This window comes from Caretta caretta, chromosome 10 (genome assembly GCF_965140235.1).
Source record: "Caretta caretta isolate rCarCar2 chromosome 10, rCarCar1.hap1, whole genome shotgun sequence".
Lineage (NCBI taxonomy): Eukaryota > Metazoa > Chordata > Testudines > Cheloniidae > Caretta > Caretta caretta.
In genome coordinates, this window is record NC_134215.1 from 30,449,629 (window position 1) to 30,472,724 (window position 23,096).

At 45.0% G+C, this 23,096-nt stretch overlaps 2 protein-coding genes across 14 annotated transcripts in view; one reads left to right on the forward strand and one right to left on the reverse strand.

Moving 5' to 3' along the window:
• Positions 1-11,180, reverse strand: part of UBN1 (ubinuclein 1) — a 40,840-nt gene extending 29,660 nt beyond the window's left edge. For 6 of the 8 annotated variants that reach the window (XR_007358756.2, XM_048866454.2, XM_048866451.2 and 3 more), the window contains exons 1-6: positions 11,081-11,180; positions 9,556-10,424; positions 7,910-7,996; positions 2,882-2,977; positions 2,471-2,605; positions 1,590-1,693 (exon numbers count right to left, since the gene is read on the reverse strand). Coding sequence is in view for 7 of the 8 variants with exons in the window: in XM_048866454.2 (XP_048722411.1) it covers positions 1,590-1,693; positions 2,471-2,605; positions 2,882-2,977; positions 7,910-7,996; positions 9,556-9,798 (665 nt within the window). In the remaining variant the exon portion in view is untranslated. Of the gene's footprint in view, positions 1-1,589; positions 1,694-2,470; positions 2,606-2,881; positions 2,978-7,909; positions 7,997-9,555; positions 10,425-10,675; positions 10,951-11,080 lie in introns of those variants that run through there. The other 2 variants (XM_048866449.2, XM_048866448.2) reach the window with 2 other exon arrangements.
• A 124-nt stretch (positions 11,181-11,304) lies between these two features.
• The window catches only part of GLYR1 (glyoxylate reductase 1 homolog), a 33,205-nt gene continuing 21,413 nt past the window's right edge, over positions 11,305-23,096 (forward strand). For 3 of the 6 annotated variants that reach the window (XM_048866458.2, XM_048866460.2, XM_048866463.2), the window contains exons 1-3: positions 11,306-11,436; positions 14,162-14,198; positions 15,841-15,920. In XM_048866458.2, coding sequence (XP_048722415.1) covers positions 11,399-11,436; positions 14,162-14,198; positions 15,841-15,920 — 155 coding nt within the window. In that variant the 5' untranslated portion in view covers positions 11,306-11,398. Of the gene's footprint in view, positions 11,437-12,607; positions 12,700-14,161; positions 14,199-15,840; positions 15,921-23,096 lie in introns of all 6 variants that reach the window. The other 3 variants (XM_075132805.1, XM_075132806.1, XM_048866464.2) reach the window with 2 other exon arrangements.

Genomic DNA, 23,096 nt, shown 5'->3' on the forward strand with positions numbered 1-23,096 from the left:
GGGGAGTGAAGATGTTTAACATGACTACCCTCAAACACGTTACTATATCACAGAGGAAACAGCTGACAGACCATGGGAAATGACGGATGGTCCAATGCACACCAGCCACCTTCAGCAAGGAAAAGCTTAGAACGCCCATTACAACACTGCTCTAAGCTCTCCACTTGCTCCCCATTTGATTCCATCACCACTCTGAGGTCTTGGCCCTAATGTTAAGATTCTTCATGCGCTACAGTGTAACTCTCTTAGAGCCTACCTCCCCATCTATGGCCCACTCACCATAAGCATTCCAGGTGAAACTCTTGTGAGCTGTGTCTTAGAGGTGCAGGGAGGGCAGGAGATTCTTGGTGCAGGGCAGATGTGGAATTCCTTATACCAATGATAGGTCGTGCATAGCATTAGGCCCTATCTCATGCACAAGTCCTCTCTTGGTGATGGGACCTGGTATGGTGGAGCTTAAATCTCCTGCTCCATCAAGGTATGCTTTTAATTAATCAGGTGCATGCACCCCAGATAGCACAGCAACGAATGCACTAGCAGTGCACAAATAGAAACTGAAACCATTTGTACTAAAGACTGAAATATGAGAAGAGTTGATTTGAAAGAAGCCTTTTGAACATTTCCCTTCTAGTAGCACCACCACATCAAATTCCCTTTTTTGATTGACTTTCAAGGTTCCAAGCACTCAACATGACAGGTCAGACAGCTTTTGAGAGAGACACAGGACTGGAACCTTGCCAAAAATGAAACAGCACAAAAGAAAAGAAAACACAGGGAAATAATTAAAGCGAAGGGGGAAGAGACCAAGGGGAAAGCGCATCGAGCCAGCTGCAGAGAGGGGAGGGGTGAGTGGGGGAAGAGAATAAGGGAAAGAGCCTGTAAGGCAAAGAAAGCAGATACAGAAATCAAAGCAAGTAAAAACTGCAGCTGTTAGGAAGCATTAGAACACTTATAGTGTCAAAAGGAACTGGTTACATTTGTAGCCCAACAATGACAAGCCAGTTTCAAAGGAGAGAGACTAAAGAGAGCAAGCACTCAAAACCAGAAATGCCTTCCACATCTGCCTAGGGGTGGCATCAACACACTGCTTTGCATTTCAGTTCTGATCACTTGCCCCAGCTTTCTAACACCTAACACTTCATGCTCCTTCCCATCCTTCCCTCCCTTGCTCTCCCCATTTCAATATCCATTATCCTCTTTTCACTCCCTCTTCTACACTTACCCCCTCATGCCATTCCCCCTCATCCATCCCTGTGCCCGTCACAAATAGAGAGAACACAACGAATGAAAAGAAACGCAGCTAACAAGCCAGGTGCCCCTCACTGCCCCAACCCCTTTGCTTGGATGCTGGGCCGTTTCCCCCTAAACCTGCATCTGGCTTTTTGCCCACCTGGACTGTAAATTCTTTGGGGCAGGGAAGCATCTTCCTAGGAGCTTATCCAGTCCCCACCATGATAGGCTCGTGTCTTGACTGGAGCTTTTGGGCACTACTGCAGTACAGATAAATGCAATCTGGCCTCAGAGAGGCGGGGGTAGACTGGCACCCAAGAACTTCCGTCGCCCCCTGAATACATAGGGCTCCTTCTCACCCGGCTTTGGGGAACTTGGATTTTTTTGACTTCTTTTCCTTGTCATAGGAGTCGTCTTTCTTCTTCTTCTTCATCTTTTCACCTCCTTCTTTCAACTTCCGCTTCTGGGGATTAAACACAAACCAGAGTCAGAGAGGGTGGGCTGCACAATGGTGACCTCTTGTCCCTGGGAGGCCCTTCTAAGCCCTACTTCCGATCTGCCACTAACGGCCTCTGAATGTCTCAAATCAACCCCCACTGGATACTAACCCACACCACGTACACATAGCACAGCACATAGCTACTGCCCGCTCTAGCGCACTATCTTCAGCTCTTCTGGGATCCCTCTAGCTAAGCCCAGCACCACATGAACGAAGACAACTGAATTTCCCATCTCCCTTTTATTAAGGTCCGTTTAGTGCTGGTGAAATGTGCCTGTTTGATAGCCCTGGAGGTTTAAACCCTTCAAACAGCAGGTACCACAGGGCAGTAGAGCAAGCTTCCCCAGCAGAGCCCTCCCTTCCCAACATACCTCAGCACCAATGTGAAGGGCTCATCCCTGGGGCAAGAGAGGAGGATATTTCCACTCCCACCTGAGCTTCCCTGCTAAGATTCACCAGCTCCTAAGGGTGATAATTGCGGTGCCATTTCTCTTCTAGGAACGAATGGAGACCACCCACTCGTTCTACACAAAGACAGCTTTCCTTGGGTTACAGCCAAACAGGATAAGATTTGAACCAGTGATCTGGGGCTAAAAGCTCCTCATATCTCCATAACCAAGCCCCCCAAACCAGCCAGAAACCCAACCCAAAGTTACAAAACATTATTTCTCCGGCAGCAAATCCAACCTATCCACTGAAATTTAATGACAGAAAATACTCCCTAATTGCAGAATCTCTGACCTTGGGAGATTTCTTCTTTTTTTCTTTGATAAAGTCATCCTCCGATTCAGATGCCTGTCGGAACTGCAGCGTTCCCGAGTTGATGTAAAACCCTCCATACTTTGTAGTTAGAGAAGCTGGAACAAGCTCGTCGTACTGGGAACAAAAGAAAGAACCATCTATTAGTGGTGTAAGTTATTCTGTTCCCATGTTAGATAGTAGCAGGATGGCACGCTCCCACTCCCCACTAACAAGTCTCCTTGTGGGACAGCGTGTCTGAGAACTTGGTATTCTTCCACCCTGCAGATGCCCCTGGAGTTGTCATTGCACTGTCCCAGCATGCTCCTTCCCTGCACTGCACTAACATTCTCCCACATGCCCACCTGCAGCCCTAGAAGCAGCTGAATTTATAGCCCTTCATTCATTACTCACCGCTTCAGAATTATCAATGAAGGAATCAGATTCGTCGTACCCATACCCCATATCAATCAAGTCCTGCATACGGTCCTTCCTGCGTTTCTTGCCACCCTGAAATGATAGAGATCGATCACATCCCCCTCTCTCCTCAGTCTATTGCAGGGACCAGTCCTGACACAGGAGGCTGGCACTTCTTCCCAGCCTAGACTGAGGTAGCACTCCTTCTTTTCACTCTTCACATCTCCAGGAGGGGGCCTAGCTAGGTGAGCACCGGGGCTGGATCCCAGGCTTCTCACACATTAGTACAGACCTCCTCCAACAGGAAGGGGCACTACTCTCTAATCATGTAACCAGAGTAACATTGAGTTGAATTTATTTCTCCTCCATTGGCATGAACGAAACAGCAATACAAGAAAGGCAGACAGAGACCTTAGTACCAGTCTTTAAAAAGGCACTCAACACCTACAAGCCCAACCCAAAGTGATAAAAAACCCGTGCTTCCTCCCTAGGCCATGCCACTAAAGCCACCCCCTTAGAACAGATTAACCAGTGGAACAAGTTACCAAAGAAGATGGTGGGATTCTCTACCACATCATGTGATCTATGATTCTATAGAGGTTTTTAAGGTCAGGCTTGACAAAGCCCTGGCTGGGATGATTTAACTGGGAATTGGTCCTGCTTCGAGCAGGGGGTTGGACTAGATGACCTTCAGGGGTCCCTTCCAACCCTGATATTCTATGATTCTATGTCTTCAAACCAAGATTAGGTGTCTTTCTAAAAGATCTGCTCTAGTTCAACACAGGAATTCCAGAGTGAAATTCTCAAGCCTTTTTATGAGGGTCAGCTTGCATGATCAGTTTTCAAACTGTGGGGCACGCCCCAGGAGGTTATTGGGGAGCAGAGGGGGGCAGCGCAAGGACCTAACTGGTTAAGAACTTTTCTTGTTTCTTCAGAGTATTGTTGATAAAGTAAGAATTCCTCTCACAAGCTGAGTCGCCAGCTGCCGCTCTCACTGCCATGCTGGAAGATGAAAAAGGGAGGGAGGAGCAGCAAGGGTGCATGACCTCTCCCTTGGCAGGAGGGTCCCCATTCCAGCTCACTCGCCTCTACAGAGGGTGATGTGCAGGCGCCCCCTCTGGAGGTAGTTCCTCCCTGCCCAGACAGGCTCTTGCGCATGCACGCTGGGGATTGCACCAGAGCCAGAGGACCCTGTAGCCTGTGTGATTCTGTGGGGGTCCCAGGGTAGAGGTACAGCCCAGGTGTCTGTGTCCTGCTCAGATGCTTACAGCTTGAGAGTGGTGGGGCACCCCAGCCAGGATGGGCTCCCAAAGCTCAGGCATCCGTGGAAATACCATTTCTCAGGACACAAGACATGAATCTCCTGGGGGTGGGGGGAGCACGCAGCAAAAACATTTGAGAACCTCCAGCCTAGATGATCATTATGATCTGTTCTGGCCTTAAGATCCATGAATATCTATGTATTTAATTTAACATATTGTCCGTTCAATTTCTAATTTAAAAAAATACAATTTGATACTAAGGCTGGTGGAACAGCAGAAAACGATATTTATCAGTATTCATCAAATACATTCTTTGAAGGGTATTTCATCAACTACAGAGCTCATCAGATACCGCAAAACTTATTAATTGAATAAATTATTCACTTTATACTCAATTACATTTGTTGAGTGATGTTTGCCAGGTACTATCTGTGACAGACTGACAGTATCCTGGACAAACCTCAATAAAGTAAGTTAAACTTTATTGAATTAAGTTTAACATCTTTGGAATACATTGTATTAGAAATTAAAATGTTTATGTACTATTATGGGATTATATGGAACTGCTTTAACAAACAAGATTAATGCAATCTCTGAAAGGTAATAGGTACTTCAAAGGTCTTTTTGGAAAGTGTGAAATGGATTTCCTAGGAAGCCCACTGGGATGAGGGAATGTAAATTCTCCCCTCCAAGCCAACTTTTTGAAGATATCTACTGAGAGACAGATGTATTGGAAACTACAGATCAAAGACCCCTGAACTGTATAAAGGATGAACCGAACACGCTATGAACATGTTTGTTCTGACCTGACGTTGTGATGAACTGGTCACCACAAGGAATCCCCCTTGAACGGGGTTTGAAGGACAGTTGGTGCCAGAAGCCATGTTAGGGCTGGAGTTAATTCTGTTGGCTTATCAGCATACAGGTAGGCTCTTTTATTGCTTTTAATATGCTTTCTCTGTAATGCTTTTTATCTTACGAACAAAGTAGGCTTGCATAGGAAGTGCTGTGTGATACCTTGTAACTAGCAATTACACCCGTTAACGGTCTCTGAAAAGAAAGCAAACCGGTGACCCTGGGCAACCTGTCAGTTCAGGGAAACACAGTGGAGGTAGGGAAATGTGCAACCTGGACATACCCCAGTCCGAAGGAAGAGGGACGCAGGACTCCTCCAAAAAATGGTTGGGGTGCTGGAAGCCAAGAGTGGTGCCCTTGCTGGACCACTGAGGGGAAATATAAGTGCAGTTGCCCTGAACTATAACACTATCTGGCCAACCCTACTTACCGGCAGCCCTTGCTTTTCTTAAACCTTCTTTTCTTATGACAGATCATGCTGTACATTTTCTTGTGTGGTCTTCAGTGTCTCCCGCTTCCCTATCGTTTTTTCCTCCCTCTCTTCCATCCCGTGTTATTGTGGTGTCTACCTCCTCTCCCCAGAGCTGGCAATTTCCCAGGAAAAACTACTTTAGGACAGGGAGCTGGTAAATACTGGGCTTAAACCCAGTTTAAACCAGGAAACTGGGGAAAATAATTGCATCGGTGTTCAGCAAGCATAGAATGAATCTTTTCAAGCGTTGGATACATCCTTTCAAAACTGAGGAATAGGCTCAGTCTATCCACTATATCAAAGCTGGTCTTCTGCTACAGGACACTTTGTGGCCAATGGACCTGGACTGGTAGCCTGAAACTCTGTGTGCTTTTGATGGCTTAATGTTTCAAGCTTACAAATCTGCATTGTCGTTTTCATATAATCAAATGTTTTCAACTTTTCTTCATAAAATATTGAAAACTCAAATGAGTCATGATGTGTAATTTTCTTGAGAAAATACCAAAATGTATACAGATTTTATATTGTTCATTATTACAATTACATATATTCAGCTTATGACCACTGCAGTTTTACTTTGTATTTGTACAACCCTAAATTAACCTCTCAATCTACTGCCTTATGTAACTACAGCTGGAATAGGTAACTCAAACTAAGTGTAATGTGGTGTCATTAACAAAACCGTTTTTAAAATAGAAAAGGCCTTAAACTGGGACTAACAAGTTTTTCCCAGGCAAGTAAAAATCATAATTTTACCCGGTAAAAACCATGCCATCCCTAGTAAATACCATGCCATCCCTGCCTCTCCCATATTTCCTCCTGCCTTTCTTCTCCCACCTCAATCCCTAAAAATCTAATACCATATTTCTTTCGGAACGTCTCATCAATCTCTTCCTCATGTCTAGCCACTCACACCCCTACAGACACCCACACCAGGCACCCAATAGCTAGAGGACTCAAGTTTCTGACCACAGCAGGGCATTACTGTATAGAGGCAATGCCCAGGTGAGAGTCCAAGTGATAGGAAAGGAGATAGCACTGGGATCCCTACTGAGCGGATATCCCTGGACTCTGTTTGGAGCCTTTGTCTTTCACATTAGCCTCTAACTAGTAAGTGCCTGATAAATTTGAAGCCTTACCCCCACAAAAAAATCCTCAAGAGAAGAACCATTAGCATCCCCGCAAGCAACACCACAGTGAATTGACCCAATTCTTGTCAATTTCACTGTTGTCCATAGGATTCAGTAGAGCAGCAGTGAAGACTGGCACCACTCTGGTTGCAGTTTGGCAAAGTTCTGAGCAGCAACAGAAGCTCTGAAGCTGTCTGAAGATTTAAGATGACAGCATAGCATCATTTTACACATGGTTTAACATTTGGAAAGTGGCTTTTACCACCATAAAGGCTAAGTTTTGTTGTTTTTTTTTCTTTATAAATGAAAGCTTAGATTCAAAAGAATTTGATAGCACTCTACCAGGAGAATTCTCACTTGCCCTGGGTGAACATACTGTTTGAGCCCTGCTTGTTATTGTCATGGACCTCTTTAACCTTAACATCTAAGGCATATCCACCAACTGAAAAGACAGGAGAATTGTTTATTGAGAGGTGCAGGGCTATTTCTGATGATGACTTATTTTACCACCATCTGGATGATTGAGTGAATAGCATGTTAAAGAAATGCAAAGAATTTCTGAATTTATTTAATTAAGAATAGCAGAGCTATTTTAACCTAGCCTTCTGACTGCAGGAAAACAGGGGAGCCCATGCTACTCTACCGCTCCCTAGTCTCCATTTTATTAATATCCCTCTCCAGAAAATAGTAGAAGTATCTACCCTCCAAACAATGCTGAAAGCTTTCCCAAGCAATAACACAATGAAATTGAAACCTAATTCTTGTCAGTTTAACTGTTGGGACCTCCTGGCCTAGACATCATGTGTAAAAAAAAAATAAAATAAAAAGAGCGGTGAAACTGACAAGACAGGTTATTTTTCCACACTCTGGTGCAACTTGGCAAAGTCCTGTACAGCAGCAGAGGCGCCAGAAATGCATATGTACAGACTTAATAGATAGCATTACATTCTTTCACGCTCATTTCATCTTAGGAAGGTTATATTCACAAACAAAGGCCATTTTTCCTTTAAAAAAAAGTTTACACACTGCATTAGTTGATGGCACATGTAACTAACAAGTGAAAATAAGAAGTCTTCACTTATTGGCCAGAATTTGTCTTTACTAATGGATGATCGGACTGAGACAATCCGAGAAAGTTATTTTCCAGCTGGATAAAGGATCTCACCAGAAATAGGGCATAAGAACCAACGGCCTTTATTCCTAATGAAATACGTTTAGCAGAGAGGCAAGAGGTTGGAGTGGAAATAAGCCAACAGAATTACTCATTCTGGTAGAAGAGAGTGTAGTAGGAGGATAAAACACATACGTATTTCTCTTCGAACTTCCTAGCAAGAGCTTCCACTTTGTGTCTTTCCTTTTCTTCATCATTGAAGGGATCACCAAGGTCTTTCTTCTGTGAAAATGAGCAAAGGCAAACATAAGAATCGACTCCATCACACTGTCTGACTGAGAAGTCCCACCATGAGCGGAGCCTCTGGAAAGAAGCTTACACAAACCACCTTCAACATGCTGAAGAGCTGTTTTCAGTGGATATACTACTGCAGCTCTTTGCACAATGAGAGAACCATGTTAGGGGTTCTCAGGATGCAAGGAATAACCAGCAAAAGAGAATATACACAAGGATTGAAAAATTTAACCAGACACCCACTGGCCAAGATGTCAAATTACTAGCCAAAAAGAGAGAGGCCAAAAAGGTGAAGTAAGCCTTCTATCACCTTTCATTGATGTTTCATGAGAAACCCAAGCCTCCATGGACAGTTACAGAGAAAAAGGGGAAAGGGGGTGCTGGGATTCATTCCAGGTCTCTGCTCATGGATTTCATCTTTTGTATTACTGCTGGCTAGCAGCTGACTAATCTGAATGCTCATTTTCTCCCTCCAGCAGCTAGAAGGAAGGAATTTGCTCTTGTTCTCTTCTCCAACTTGTTACATCCCCCCAGAGTCCTGGCTGCCACCCACACAGACGCATATGTTCTCCCCACTCTGCCTCCCCACGGCTTCTGTTCTTCAGGTCATCCTAACATGTAAATAGCCCCAGTGCCTGCCACTGCTGGTCCTCCGAGCTTTCTCAAGCAGCCACATGAAACCATCAGTTGACAGCCCAGATGGTTCTGGACAACAGACATGAAACTGACTAGAACTTGTTAGTTTTCCCAAGCAACACCATGTTACCAGCAGTACCACTGGACACATCCATTGCAGACTGAGGAAATCAATATTTGTACAGATCAAATTAACAACAATTCTAGCTCTTGCAGGGCACTTTTTGTCTTTTAGATCTCAAAGTGCTTTACAAAGGAGGTCTGTTTTAATTTTGAAGCACTTTGCATTTAAATTAGTCTTTAAAATTAAAGTTTAGTTTCTGCTGAAACCGACTGGTGAGCCCTCTTATGGAAAAAGTTTCCTACTCACTATTGGCAAGTGAATTTCTCAGGTGCTGACTGACAGCAACTTATGTACAAAGCAGGAATCAGAGAATGCTCAAATTGAAATATCTGTGTACAGTATGAGTCCGTCTCTCTGCAGACTCCCACTGTACAAGCTGTATGGAGAGGATCTACTTTGAATGTTCTTTTAAGGATATTCATGTTTCAAGCAATCCAGGTACCAAAAAAGCACTGCAGTCAGCCTGGATCAAGTCAAATCATCATTATAGGACATTGTCTGTTGTGCTTTCCAAACAGCGTTTTATCCATTTCAAAGGAAATTCTAATAAGGAAAAAATATAAAGGGAGTGCTGTCCAACAGTAAGTCATCCTGGTTTCTATTTCCAGTTCTATCACCAAGTTGGTGTGTGATCATTGACAAGTCATTTCACCTCTGTGCCTCAGTTTCCTTCCCCATCCTTAAAATAGGGATAAAACATACCCAGCTCCCAAGAGAGCCCCAAGAATTAATATTATGAAGCAATCTGAAATCTTTAGTTGAAAAGAGTACGTTATTAGATGCTCACCTTGTCTCCTGAGGAGACACCTTTCACTTTCCCTCGAGTATTCTTCAGAAGCTCTGGGTAGAAGAACTCTGGGCACCGTTTGTGATCTGGCTCAAATAGGGTGAGTGTGATGCGAACTGCTGCTGCAGCTGAGTCCTGGGGCTGCTCTGCTCCTGCAACATCCTCTTTACGAGGCTTCTTCAAGAAAGTGTTGCTTAGTGGACTTGGCAAAGAGGTGAACTGAACCCTGTGGGGCTCCGTCATGGCTATTATCAAGTCTTAACAGGTCTCATGGCATGGTTTCCATTAGTTCAGAGAAGTTCTGGTGAAACCTTGTACGTGTGCATACATGGGGACTGCAATTGCAAGGACAAACACAGAGATGTTTAAGAACACAGGAGCACATTGGAGGCAGAAAAGATTATTGGAGTTAGATGTTTCTATAAGGAATGGCAAAGACTGGCCTCTCAAAGCTTGCTGCATTCATCAGAGAAAGGCTGATTCTCAGAGCAGAAATACCTCTGAAGTTTGCAGTCCCCTACATTTTAATGTCTATCCATCTGTAACGTTACCGCTTTAATGCTGCAAAACTCCATTTCTACAGGGTGGAGAGAAAGGAAAACAATAATCTGGTGCACAGTGCAACCTCCAGAAAAAACAGTTTTAATGACTGAACGCTCCTTTGTCACAAACACTGGTCTGGACTGTGCCACGTTGCATCAGAGCTTTGCCCTCGATGGCAGATATCAAAAGTCAAGGAGAGCCAAATATACCCGCTTCTCCTCTGCGCTGTGCACATACACATGCTTGCTACTGTCAGATGCCTGGTCCATGCCCAAAGATCAGCACTCACGAGACTGCATCCCAAAGAGGCTTCTTCACATTTCTGACTGGAAAGGAAAATAAAGATCCACCTTAAAACCAAAAGGATTTTTTTTGAGGGGAAAACACCCTCCCCCGCCCCCAATCCAGCTCAAATAAGCGAGATTTAAAATAACACCCCGGCTCAGGAAAAAGCCTCAAAAAAAATCAGCTCCGTGACAACAGGTACCCGGCTCAGAAGCTGATCCCCAGAGAGCGTCCGGGCCACAAACCCAACGCGCCACAAACCCCCTGGGGGAGATACCAGCTGTCGCCTCACCTGCTCCACCCAGCCCCCAGGGAATGGGGGAGCCTATGGCCCAGCTGCCCTCTGCAGCCCCAGGGAACGGGGACACCCCTTCAGACCGTGCGTGTATCGGCTCCAAGCCCAAGGGAAGGAGACCCCAGACTGCCCAGGGGAGGGAGGCCCTTCAGGCTAGGTACCCCAATAGAGCCCAGAAAAAGGCAACGGGGGGCGGAAAGAAAGGGAAACAGCGGCTCTAGGGGCGGCACCAGCATCCCCTGCAGCTGGTGAGCCCGGGGGCGGCCAGGAGAGGGGCCGGGGCCGGGGCCGGCTACCCTGCGCCGCCCCCGGCGGGAAGCGGACGAGGCGTGGCCCCGTCACGCCGCGACCCGGGGGAGGTGCCAGTGCGCCAGGCTCTGCCCCGCTCGGGCTCGGACTCACCCCCGCTCCAAGCTTGGCCGCCTCGGCAGGCCCCCAGGCCGGATCCGTTCCCTGCTCCCGTATCACGTGCCGGAGGCGCTACCCCGCGCTGAGGTGGCCGAGTAGGGTCACGTGACACTCCCGAGCCCAATGGGCGAGGAAAGGGCAGTCACGCGCGGAGGGAGCGGCGCGGTGACCGCGCGCCCGGATCACGTGACGCGGCCTGCCCTATCCCGGTGGCACCGCCCCCTCCGCTGAGGCTGGCCGCGGCGTGGGTGTTGCCCCCCCGGCCCGTCCCGGCAGCCCCTGCGCCGTGCTGCTGGTGGTTGAGTCGGTAAGATGGCGGCTGTGAGTCTGCGGCTCGGAGACTTGGTGTGGTGAGTGTGGGGGCCGGGAGGCTGGGGCAGCGGGCGCGGGAGTTGGCGGGAGCTAGCCCTGTAGGGGGTGGGGGTCGGGGGGATACCGGAGCGCAGGTTGAGAGCGGGGACCGGATTAGGAGACCGGGGGCTGGGTGGGACTGGGGCGGGGGCGTTGCCGGGCTGTCTGTAGCGTTAGCGGGCAGACGTAGGGTTAGAGGGGAGGGTATAGGTGGGACCGCTGAGGGTAGGCGCCCGGGGTGGGGTAGGCCGGGCTCTCTCACCCTGAAGTGTTGGCGTAGGGGTGGGAGCAAGCCCCGCCTTCCCCATGTGAAGGGGCCCGGGCTGTTGTTCTGGACAGGTCAGGGCAGAAAGCAGGGTGAGAGCTGGGGCACTTGCACAGGAGGTGTCAGTTTAGAGCGGTGTCAGAGATGGTGCAGGGCACTGGCCTGTTGCCTACACATCACTGGGGGCAGAGAGTTGATGGGGGAGTTATAAGGGCTTTGGGGGGGCCAGAATAGGATCAGAGCCCCAATTGGTCAGGAGGTATTGGGTTGAGGACAGGGTGGGGTACAGAGCAATGGGTCTCTATTTCAGGGTGAAATGTGGGGCAGGCTTTGCCTGTGCGGTGGGTAATGTGCTGTTACCTGGGAGTCTTTAGGAGTAAAAGGGATAGAGAATGATTGCCTTAGCATTTTTGGAACTGGAAGACCGGGTGAGGCAACCATCTAGAAATCAGAAAAGGTAGAGGAATGAGGCAATGGGTTGATTGCTTGGTGGATGGTGCTGGATATACAGGAGTCACCTGGGGGTTGTGAGCAGAGCAAGGAAGGAGTGATCATTAAGATCTGGGTGTTGCTTATAGGGAGTGATTTATGTGATCAGCAACACAATATAGGAATGGGATTTTTTTTTCCAGGTTGGGCTATCCCTGTTGGAGCTCACAGGAGCAACTTTCCCCTGTCACCCGTGCTTTATCCCCAAGCGCAATTGAAGAGTCATGGTCTTTATACTTCCAGCTCAGGAGGACTGATGAGGCCTCCTTCAAAGCTTGTTAGCACTGCTCCTAAAGTGTTCAGGCTTCACTGTGCTTCTAGATTGCATTGAATGGCGGGTTAGACCTCACACGAGGGCCTGCAACAAATAGCTAATCCCCAACACGCAAGTGTATGCATTTATATTTATATCCCAGATAAAAAGAAGTGCGTGGTCCAGGCTGACAACTGCAGTTTCTCATCCGAAACATTGACAGTGGTGTGAAGTTTGTCTAATTTATATAGCAAAGTAAGTAAAGGTTGATTCCTTTAGCTGAACTTGTTTCAAATGAGTGTTTTGGGAGTGCACTGCTGTTAGTGATGTTTCTGAATGCAGATCATCCAGCTTGAGTTTCATACGTGGCCATGTAGACAAGGCACAGCTGCTAGGCCCACCCAAAAAGAACTATAGCCATAAGACTTGGAGGGAGATGGGAAAGGAGAAAAACCTTGATAAAAGGAGAATTGATGGATGCAACAGTAAAAGAAAGTCATGGTTAGTGTCCTTCTAAGCAGTGTTTCTGCCATTACCAGCTTGCCCTCCCTGTGGAATCCTCACCTCATGGATGTTGACATGCTACTTGCTGAAAATTTTAGTTCAGGAACTGGCAGGCGCTAAGGATTCTCTGCCAGTCTCATGCAAGACAGTGACTGATGCCAGATAAGGTTTTGTGAATATTTGTAGTTGTGTGAATGACAGGGGTAGGAAGACTATGCTTTCATGCTGACACCAATTCTCTCTTTTCCCCCACCCCTTTCTGTGAGGAAATGGTTTGGCTTAGACTTTGTGATGAAACTTGCAAAGGCAGGAAATAAACTTTTCTGTGTTTCTAGTGGACCTGCAGTATGTTTCACAAATCTTAGGTTTCAGAGTAGCAGCTGTGTTAGTCTGTATTCGCAAGAAGAAAAGGAGTACTAGTGGCACCTTAGAGACTAAGCTAGCACCTGGAAGATCAGTACTAAAGCTCTTAGTACTTTGGTAAGACTGAATGACATTTCTTTGCTCCCATACAAATGACTAGTTTAATTGCCTGCATCAATACGAAATAAATTGTTTAGTCTCTAAGGTGCCACTAGTACTCCTTTTCTTTTTTCACAAATCTTAGTAGCATGATGAGTGGCTGAAAAAAGAGTGATAATGGAAGTAACCTTGCAACCTTTGATATAGGAATTACTATCTTAAATTATAGAATAGTACATTTTAGGAATCACAGCTACCTGAATTGGAAACATATGATGCTTATTAGACTTTTTCTGTCCTGAAAAGTCTTAAGTTATCAATACAAACTCTGGATTTCGTATTGATGCAGGCAATTAAACTAGTCATTTGTAAGGGAGGAAAGAAATGTCATTCAGTCTTACCAAAGTACTAAGAGCTTTAGTACGGATCTTCCAGGTGCTAGCTTTACCACCTCTGTTCTTAATGACTTAGGCCCTGATCCTGTAATGAGGTACATTACCCATGTGGGTGGTCCCCTGTACCCATGCAGACTTCACTGGGGGTCAGCATGGCCACAGGCATCTGCTCACATGGCACTTGGGAGCATTGGTGAGTGCTCTTCCAAGCTGAACAGTTTTGTTCTGTCCTGGTAGGCTTTGTGGCTTATATTGTGTAAGTTCTAACTTTTGAAAATAAATTGCAGTAGAAGCAGGTAGAAGTGGAGCAACTGTCTTTTCTGTTGCTAGTGGCTGACCTTTTCATTTTTTCTTAGGGGGAAGCTGGGCCGGTATCCTCCTTGGCCAGGAAAGGTGAGTCTGCTTCTGTCCTGAAGGGAGCAGTTCATGAAAACAATTCCAGTGAAGATTTAAGATTCTTATAGTTTTCTTCTTTAATTTTTAGCTAAGAAGCTCTTTGGCCTTAATTGTGAACCAGACTATTCATCAGGGATTTTACTTGACTCAGAAGTTCAGTCTGTCAGTAGCAGCTGTTAGTTCAGATGGAATGAAAAGCAGTACAAACCAAATTGTCAGAATCTGGAACTGATTGTATCTCCCAGTCGTAGCAATTTAATCCCTATTGCTTTCTGCAAGACAGGTTTCTCTTCTCTCACAATAAATTGGCTAAATTGACTACATGCACTGTCTTAAGTAATAAACAGGAGAGGAAAGTCCAAATTCCCAAACTAATACTTAAAGTTACAGTTTTGTCATGTTCTTTGGGAGAAGACACTGGGTGATTGTGGATAAAAGTTCAAGATAGGGGAAAGAAGATTTTGTGTTTAAAGTCAGATTGCAGGCACTGTTCATATACCCCTCCCCCCCACCCCAGAGTGTTCTATTTTCTGTTTTTAGTGTAGGTACATGTGCTGACCTAACAATATAGGCGTTGTCTTCACGAGAAAAAAAAGTGCATTCCTAACTTGTTAGCTTGAGTTAAAATCCAAAAGAAAACAAAGTAATTTGTAGATTTTAACTCAACCTGCTAACTCATGTGAAAGTCTGTGGTTTAACTTGTTCTGGTAACTTGCATTAAAACTACAACCACCTTAGAATCATAGAATCTCAGGGTTGGAAGGGACCTCAGGAGGTCATCTAGTCCAACCCCCTGCTCAAAGCAGGATCAGTCCTGAACTAAATCATCCCAGCCAGGGCTTTGTCAAGCCTGACCTTAAAAACCTCTAAGGAAGGCGATTCCGCCACCTCCCTAGGTAACCCATTCCAGTTCTTCACCACCCTCCTAGTGAAAAAGTTTTTCCTAATATCCAATACCTTGTCCACACTCGCATTTTAACTCTGAGAAAAACACTCTTTTCTGTACTGAAGACTTGGGCGATAGTTGCCTTATGGGAGCAAAGCTCTATAAACCCAGCGTGGCTTTTCAAATTTTAAAAAGATACTTTACTCCTAGGGGATAGGGAGAACCTCATGTTGCTGATCTTTTGGACCAGTGGAACCTCACTAAAATTCCACTGGTGCATCTGGGCAATGTGCCTGAGCCCATGCAACACAGGTATAACTTTGTAGCTTACAGTAAAGTTTGTTCATCTTTACTCACATCTGCCCTCTCTCTCAGGTCCAAAAGCCTCGCAACAGCCAAAGTCATGATTATTTAAAACAAAAGAACCATGAAAATCATGGAATTCACAACAGCTGTGACAAAAGTCCAATCTTACCTAAACAGCAGGCTAAGCCTATAATGTGATAGGGTGATTGTTACTCACAGCACTATGCCTGGAGTTAGTATCAAAGAAATATATGGATTGTGTGCTTGGGAGGCAGACCTTTGCTACCAGTACAAGCCCCTCCTTACCACCATTTTGCTTTAAAAATATTTTTAGCAAAGAATCTTTGAAGCAGATTTCTTGCAGGCATAGACCAAAAACTTTAAAAAGCCACAGAATTCTATTGCTGCCTCTCTAACCAACACTTGTCTCCTCTCTTTGCTCCTCAGATCGTTAATCCGCCTAAAGACCTGAAGAAGCCCCGTGGAAAGAAGTGCTTCTTTGTGAAGTTTTTTGGGACAGAAGATCAGTATGTACACACTCTCTTCATCTGATGACAATGTTGGCCTTTAAATCACAGGGCTTTCCTGGAAAAGTTTTATGCTAGCATAATAAGATGTAGCTCTGAGACAGATTGTCTTATATTATCTGTATGTAATTATTATTCTATGATGTAGCTTTTCATGTGGGTGTATGAGGGTTGCATAGACCTTCTCAAGCATGTTTTGATTTTAGGTGCTGCTCTGACAGAGAGTTCTGGGTAGTTGATCACTTGCATGGGCGTAGGTGTGCCTGGGTTAATGTTAGTGTAACTGTCACCATTTTTCAAGAATAGTTTGTGGTCTCTCTTGTTTCTCCTGCCATAAACATAAAGTGGTTTTATTCCCGTCACTCATAAAGAGAACACTTTATGATGTCTGATGGCATAAAATTTGCTTGTTTTGCATTTGGGAAGACTGTGCAACATAGGGTGGTAAAGTTATTGTAAGACATTTTTCTATGAAGTAGCTATTTGTGATAAAAGCACATGCCAAAATGAGAAAAATCACACTAGTCTGATAATTACATACCTGCTGTTACTACAAATAACTCAAGATTCCTGGAACTGAAATGTTAGGAAACACCTGATGTGTTGTTTATTTTTTATATTTGAAGTCATTTTTAGTCAGTTTTGCTATTTCCCTGTGTAATCATTTAGCAAGGGAGAAAACGATAATTGGGGGGGGAACCTCGTTATGAACGCCAGTAAGTAGAAAAACCCTTTACTTTTTTGAAGGAATTAAACAAAAGTGAGGATATGGGCATTAACAGGATGCTCTATCAGGAAATGGAACTTTTATTTTCTAATTGTCATTTTTTTCAAAGCATAATGTCACAGCTTCACTGTCCCTTTAAGGACTGAGGTCATGTAACCAGCCAGGACTAGAAATGAAGCTGCATACCAATAAAATGGGGGCTGCTGGCTTTCAAATAATGTGAAGATGGTGTCTTTAGCTCACAAGTAATCCTGACTAATCAGGCCATAAAGTTGTTAGTAGTCAGTGTGTGTATTTTCATTCCTGCCCCTGTATCACTGTAATTCTTCGTTATAACTAACTCATGTTTTTGGGAGAATAGGAAAATATTTTGTTGTAGATTTTGGAGGGCTGTTTTGTCCAAACGATAGCCTGTGAAAAACTGGTCGTATATCTGGAATGTTCCACTTAAGATTAGTGGACAGATAGCAAGTTAGGAGGCCAAAGCTACAAAATAAAAGTGGTTTATCAGATGATTCTGAAGTTCAGGTTAGGAAAAATCCTATCATGTGGCAGACTGGAACAGACAAAAACACAGTCTGTGAAATGTAATCATTTCCTGGTGGATCATCACAGGATTTTAAAATCCTGCTTACCCTAACTGATGGGTGTGTGCAACTTGAAGTTGGAGCAAAAATAATACTGTCCTTCCACCTCAATTTTCTTATATAGTCCACTAATCAAGAGAAGAAATGGATGCCTTCTATGGCTCTGTTCTATCTCATACTGGACCTTGTGGAGAATGCATATGTTTAGATCTGTTTGATTATGCCAAAAAATGGGAAAATTTTCTCATTTTACAACCAAATTTGAGATTAGATTCTTAAACCAGTTGCCTTAAACTCCAGCAAGCTGGGAAGGAGAAATTTCATGGTTGCAGAAATAAAGTAATTTACTCCATAGTTGGCTTTTATCTTATTTAATTGTTTAGATTAGTATACAAAAGTAAAAACAACAAGGAATCCTTGTGAAAAGATGGGAGTTGCCTTACCGAGTGGGGGGTCAGTGCTAACATGGCCAATTCAATTAGGATGGATGTAGCCCATTTCCAACAGTTTTCATGTGCTGTATTTTTATACCTGCCTACTGTATTTTCCACTCCATGCATCTGATGAAGTGGGTTATAGCCCACGAAAGCTTATGCGCAAATAAATTTGCTAGTCTCTAAGGTGCCACAAGGATTCCTCCTTGTTTTTGCTGATACAGACTAACACGGCTACCCCTGTGAAACCTATACAAAAGTAAAAAGTGATGCATCTAGGTGGAGATAGGTCCCTGACTGAAGATAATAAACCTGAAAAATATTAGTAAGTCAGCTGAAAACAAAACTCCTGTTAACTCCTCCCCTGCCCCACCCCCATCCCGATCAGTCTCCATCAAACTATGTGTGTGCGGATACAAAGACCTAGCACTGGACTGTTCTAGTGTAATTAATGCCCAGTTTTGTCTGCTTGTTAAGTTTTTGAGATGGGATTGGCTATAGTATCATCCATATGCTAATGACGCTTGGCTCTACAGCTTATATTGTCTTGATTTGGCAGAGATGGAGATCTGGACAAAAGCCATTCTGGCTTATGTTCGGTATATATACACAATGGAGGAGATGCTGGCTGGCAGGTGAAAGCATTTTGAGGAACTGTTGAAATCTCACTGCTCTCTCAGTTGAAGACATTTGCCTATCCGTTGGCAAAAGGGTCTACAATCTCAGGCTGTTGATAGACTCCTTTCTACTCAAGATTCCCAGATGGCAAATGTGGCCAGAAATGCCACCTTTCCATCATATGCTAGCTGAAAGACTGCAGTATTGTCGTCTCCATGCCTTTGTCATCTTGAGGTCGCAGTGTGCCCTACCTAGGATTAAGTGTGAAGGCTGCTCAACTCAAAAATGAACACTGGTGCAAAATATGACAGCCCACTCTTTGAGCAGAGTGGATGAGTGGGAACGTGTTATACCTGTGACTTGCATTCTGCAGTGCTTGTTGGTGAAACTTTCAGGTGAAATTCAAGGTTTTCCAAGATCCTAAATGGCTTAGGGCCCAATTTAGAAGAGCCTGCCTCTTCATTCTTTGCCCACCACAAAGCTTGTGTTCATGTGCAATGATAAAGCTAACTTGTCCCAAGGGCGAGGCTACAGTGAGCAAGGATAGGGTGTTAAAGATAGCAGAATTGTCTTTGGCCAGAGATATATAAACCTGAGCCTGGTCGCATTCAGACATCCAGCTTTTCACAGGCTTCCTGCTGATTATGTTATTCCGTGCATTTAGCCTCTTGGTAAAGTTTCCATTGTCTCTGCCCTTAAAGTAATAGTGCTCCTGGAAGGTGTCTTTCTAGCATGTAGGAAATGTTAGAACATAAGAACGTCCATACTGGGTGAGACCAATGATCCATCCAGCCCAGTATCCTGTCTTCTGACAGTGGCCAATGACAGGTGCTTCAGAGGGAATGAACAGAACAAGTAATGGAGTGATCCAAACCTTAAAATGTTTTTGCATTTTAACTTAAGGCCCGTGAAGTGCACCCACTACTACTGGGGGCATTCTGCACACAAGATTTTAAAATTTTGCATATTTTATTTGTCAAAATAACAATATAATTACACTGGTTTCAATTACTTTGGTAATTTATTGAAACTACAACACAGTGGATGGAGAATGGGAGTGAGGAGCATTGGAAGAAATCCCTAAACCCCCTTGTCTAATAGTAATGTAGCTAGGTTTGACCCTTTATTTCTAGTTATTAGTCAACATATATGTGCAGCCATGTGCTCCATGTTACATCATAGGCAACTGAAGAGCAAGTGAAGGCTGGGGAATCAAACTCACAATTTATATTGGCTACTTACCATCTCCAGAAAGATCAGTAGCAAACAGTTCATGGAGCACATTTTGATAGGAAATTTTTTCAGTTCAAAAACTTAGACCAGTTCTAATCAATAAAGGACAATAAGCATTTATTACCACTCTGGCAATGTAGAGGAGCCTTAAAACTTTTACACCTGTTTTATACTCCTGGGTGAATTCATAAAGACAATGAGAACAATTCACTAAGCAGACAGGCTGCTACATTCTGCCCTGCCTGAGGGGACAGAGCCTGCCCCATGCTTATCTCCTCAGAAACACCCTGAAGCCCTGCTCCTCCACTACGAGCATACAGCAATAGTGAGTGAGGGGGACAGAGTGTGTGTCTGTCTGTCTCCCTCATGCATGACTGCACATCCTCCCCCCACAGCGGTGATTTACCTCTCTACAGAACCGACCGACCTGTCTGTGCTGCCAGGGAGGGGCACGTGACTGCTCTTGCAGTTTCCCTTTGCTTCCCCACAGAAGTCATTTTTCTGTGGAGAAACAAAGAAATCTGCAGGGGACATGAATTCTGCACATGCACAGTGATGGTGTATTCCCCCCGAGTAACCCATACACCATAGCAACGGGGGCTTTATCAGTGTCTACAGTAGTAATCTAGAACTTTCACCTTGCTCTGAGGTAGTTTCAGTAGTTATGATACACACATTGTTGATTATATAGCTCGCTCACTGGCTCCATGAAAGAGAGTGAGATGTTTCAGGCTACCGTAGAGTTCATTTTGGAAGTTGGGAGATTATTAGCTATTGCTCTAATTCTGCAGAGAAATAACACTCTGAAATGTCTTTCCTTTCTATCCCCCAAATCCCAAGTGAAGTCCCATATACCCTTTTCTCAGCAATGGAAACCTTGTAAGTAGACTGAAGTCTCTAAGCTCTGCTGGAAAATATTAAGCAGGTCTCTCTCAAAATATTGGTATAGATAAGCTCCCTCATCCATCTGATATATAACGGTGTTCCTAGGCATACAATCACAGCCTATCTTATTTCCCAAGCCTACAGATTTGTCATAGGAAGGCTTAGTGCACCCCCACAATAATAACACAAAATAAGGCAAGCAAGGAGAACCCTAACATCTTTCTCAGACAAATGACATGACTGAATCCCATAAAAATCAAACTCTGTGAGAGAGACCCAAGGTGTGCTTCATCCAATTCGAAATAGTCTTGTATGCCGTGATCTGCTGCTCAATAAGAGGAACTTGGCCTGTCTGCAATTAGCATTGGCAAACAGACATTAGCTATGTGCTATAACAGTGTTGTTCCCTATAGCATTGGTTCCCAAACTTGTTCCGCCGCTTGTGCAGGGAAAGCCCCTGGTGGACCAGGCCGGTTTGTTTACCTGCTGTGTCCGCAGGTTCGGCCGATCCCAGGCCAATGGGAGCTGCTGGAAGCGGCACGGGCCAAGGGATGTACTGGCTGCCGCTTCCTGCAGCTCCCATCGGCCTGGAGCAGCGAACCGCGACCAGTGGGAGCCGCGATCGGCCGAACCTGCAGACGCAGCAGGTAAACAAACCGGCCCGGCCCGCCAGGGGCTTTCCCTGCACAAGCGGCAGAACAAGTTTGGGAACCGCTGCCCTATAGACATGGAGTCATTTCAGTGAAATACTGGAAAGTACACTGCAACCTCCACTACCTGATAAATACTATGCTCTTCACTTAACTCACAAGCCTTACAGCTTGGAAAAAAAAATTCTTCAGTATTAGTGTATTATCAAAATTTTATTGTTAACGTGCTGGAGCACCCCATAGTGTCTTTCTGAAGCACCAATGTACAAACTAAATAACCTTATCAGGTATAGGGTCATCTGGGCTTACTGCCTGACCTGAGGTACCCAAAGAAAAATCAAAGACAAATTTTGCAATCCAAGATAAAAGTATAATATGTAGACTGTTTGAAAGATACAAAAATGATGGCCTTAGCAAAACTGTTAGTAATTTCACCAACCCCCATATCCTTCTGTAATGCCAAAGCTTAAATTCTGCCACTGCTCTTTCCTGGACCCGAGGGGGGTTCTTGGGATAGTAGAGCTTTCTGCTGCAGCTGGTTGGAATGTTCGCCAGTGATCTTGCATTCAGAAAACACTAATTTGGAGTTGGCTTGGTGGTGAAGGTTGGGCTTTTGAAGGTCCGATCAGGTAGTTGGAGCTAGGGTTATGTTTCCTATGGGTAGGGTATTTAGAGCTTGGGTTAGGGTTTCTTTGGGTAGGGTACTTGGAGCTCAGGTTAGGGTTCCTTTGAATAGGGTACTTTGAGCTAGCATTAGGGTTCTTATGAGTAGGTCTCCGTGATCTAACGTTAGGGTTCATATGGGTAAGGTACTTGGTGCTAGGGTTAGGGTTCGTATGGGGGTACTTTGCACTAGCATTAGGGTTCCTATGGGGGGGTTTTTGGCACCAGGGTTAGGGTCCTGTGTATAAGGTACTTAGAACTAGGATTAGGGTTCTTGTGAGCTAGAGTACTTGGACCTAAGGATATGGTTCCTATGAGTCATGTATTTGGAGCTAGGGTTAGGGTTCCCGGGGTAGGGTTGGTGTTCCTATAGGTACAGTACTTGCAGGTAGGGTGGGGTTCCTATAGTTAGGGATCCCCATCCTAAGGCTAGGGTTCCTGTGGGTAGGGTACTTGGTGCTAGGGTTAAGGTTCTTGGGGGTGGTGTGTACTTGGCACTAGGGTTAGGGTTTCTATGGGTAAGGCTCTCTGCCTTGAATTAGTGTTCCTACAGGTAGGGTCCTTGGAGCTTGAGTTAGGTTTCCTGTGGGTAGAGTACGTTGAGCTAAGGATAAAGTTACAATGGGTAGAGTACTTGGAGCTTGAGTTAGGGTTTCTGTGGGTATGGTACTTGGAGTTAGGGCCAGGGTTCCTATCTGTAGTGTACCTGAAGCTAGAATTAGCATTGCAGTTCATAGGGTACTTCCAGCTATAGGTAGGGTTCCAATTGGTAGAGTACTTAGAAATAGGGTTAGTGTTCCTACAGGTAGGGCACTTGAAGCTAGGGTTATGGTTTCTATGGGTAGGATACTTGGAGCTAGGAATAGGGTTCTTTTACGTCTCTCTGCTCTAAGATTAGGGTCTTTTGGTTAAGCTATTTGGAACTAGGGATAGGGTTCCTGTGTTTCTGTGACTTGGAAATAGGATTATCGTTCCTTTGGGTAGGTGATGTGGATTTAGGGTTACGGTTTGTGGGTAGGGCCCTTTGAGCTAGGGTTAGGGTTCCTATTGGTAGGGCTTCCAACCCTAGCATTAGCTTTCCTATATGAAGGTACTTGTAGGTAGAGTTAGGGTTCCCATGTGTAGGGTGCTTGGAGCTAGGGTTAGGGTTCCTATTAGCAGGGTGCAAGGAGCTGGGGTATGGTTCCTGTCGATAGGATCCGTGGAGCTAGTCTTAGGGTTCCTATATGTTGGACTCCCCACCCTAGTGTTAGTGTTATAATGCCTAGGGTACTTGTAGAGTTCCTTTGGGTAGCGTGCTTGGACCTAGGGTTAGGGTTCCTGTGGGTAGGTTGCTTGAACCTAGCGTTCAGTAAGGTTAGCACTTATTTTATTTTATG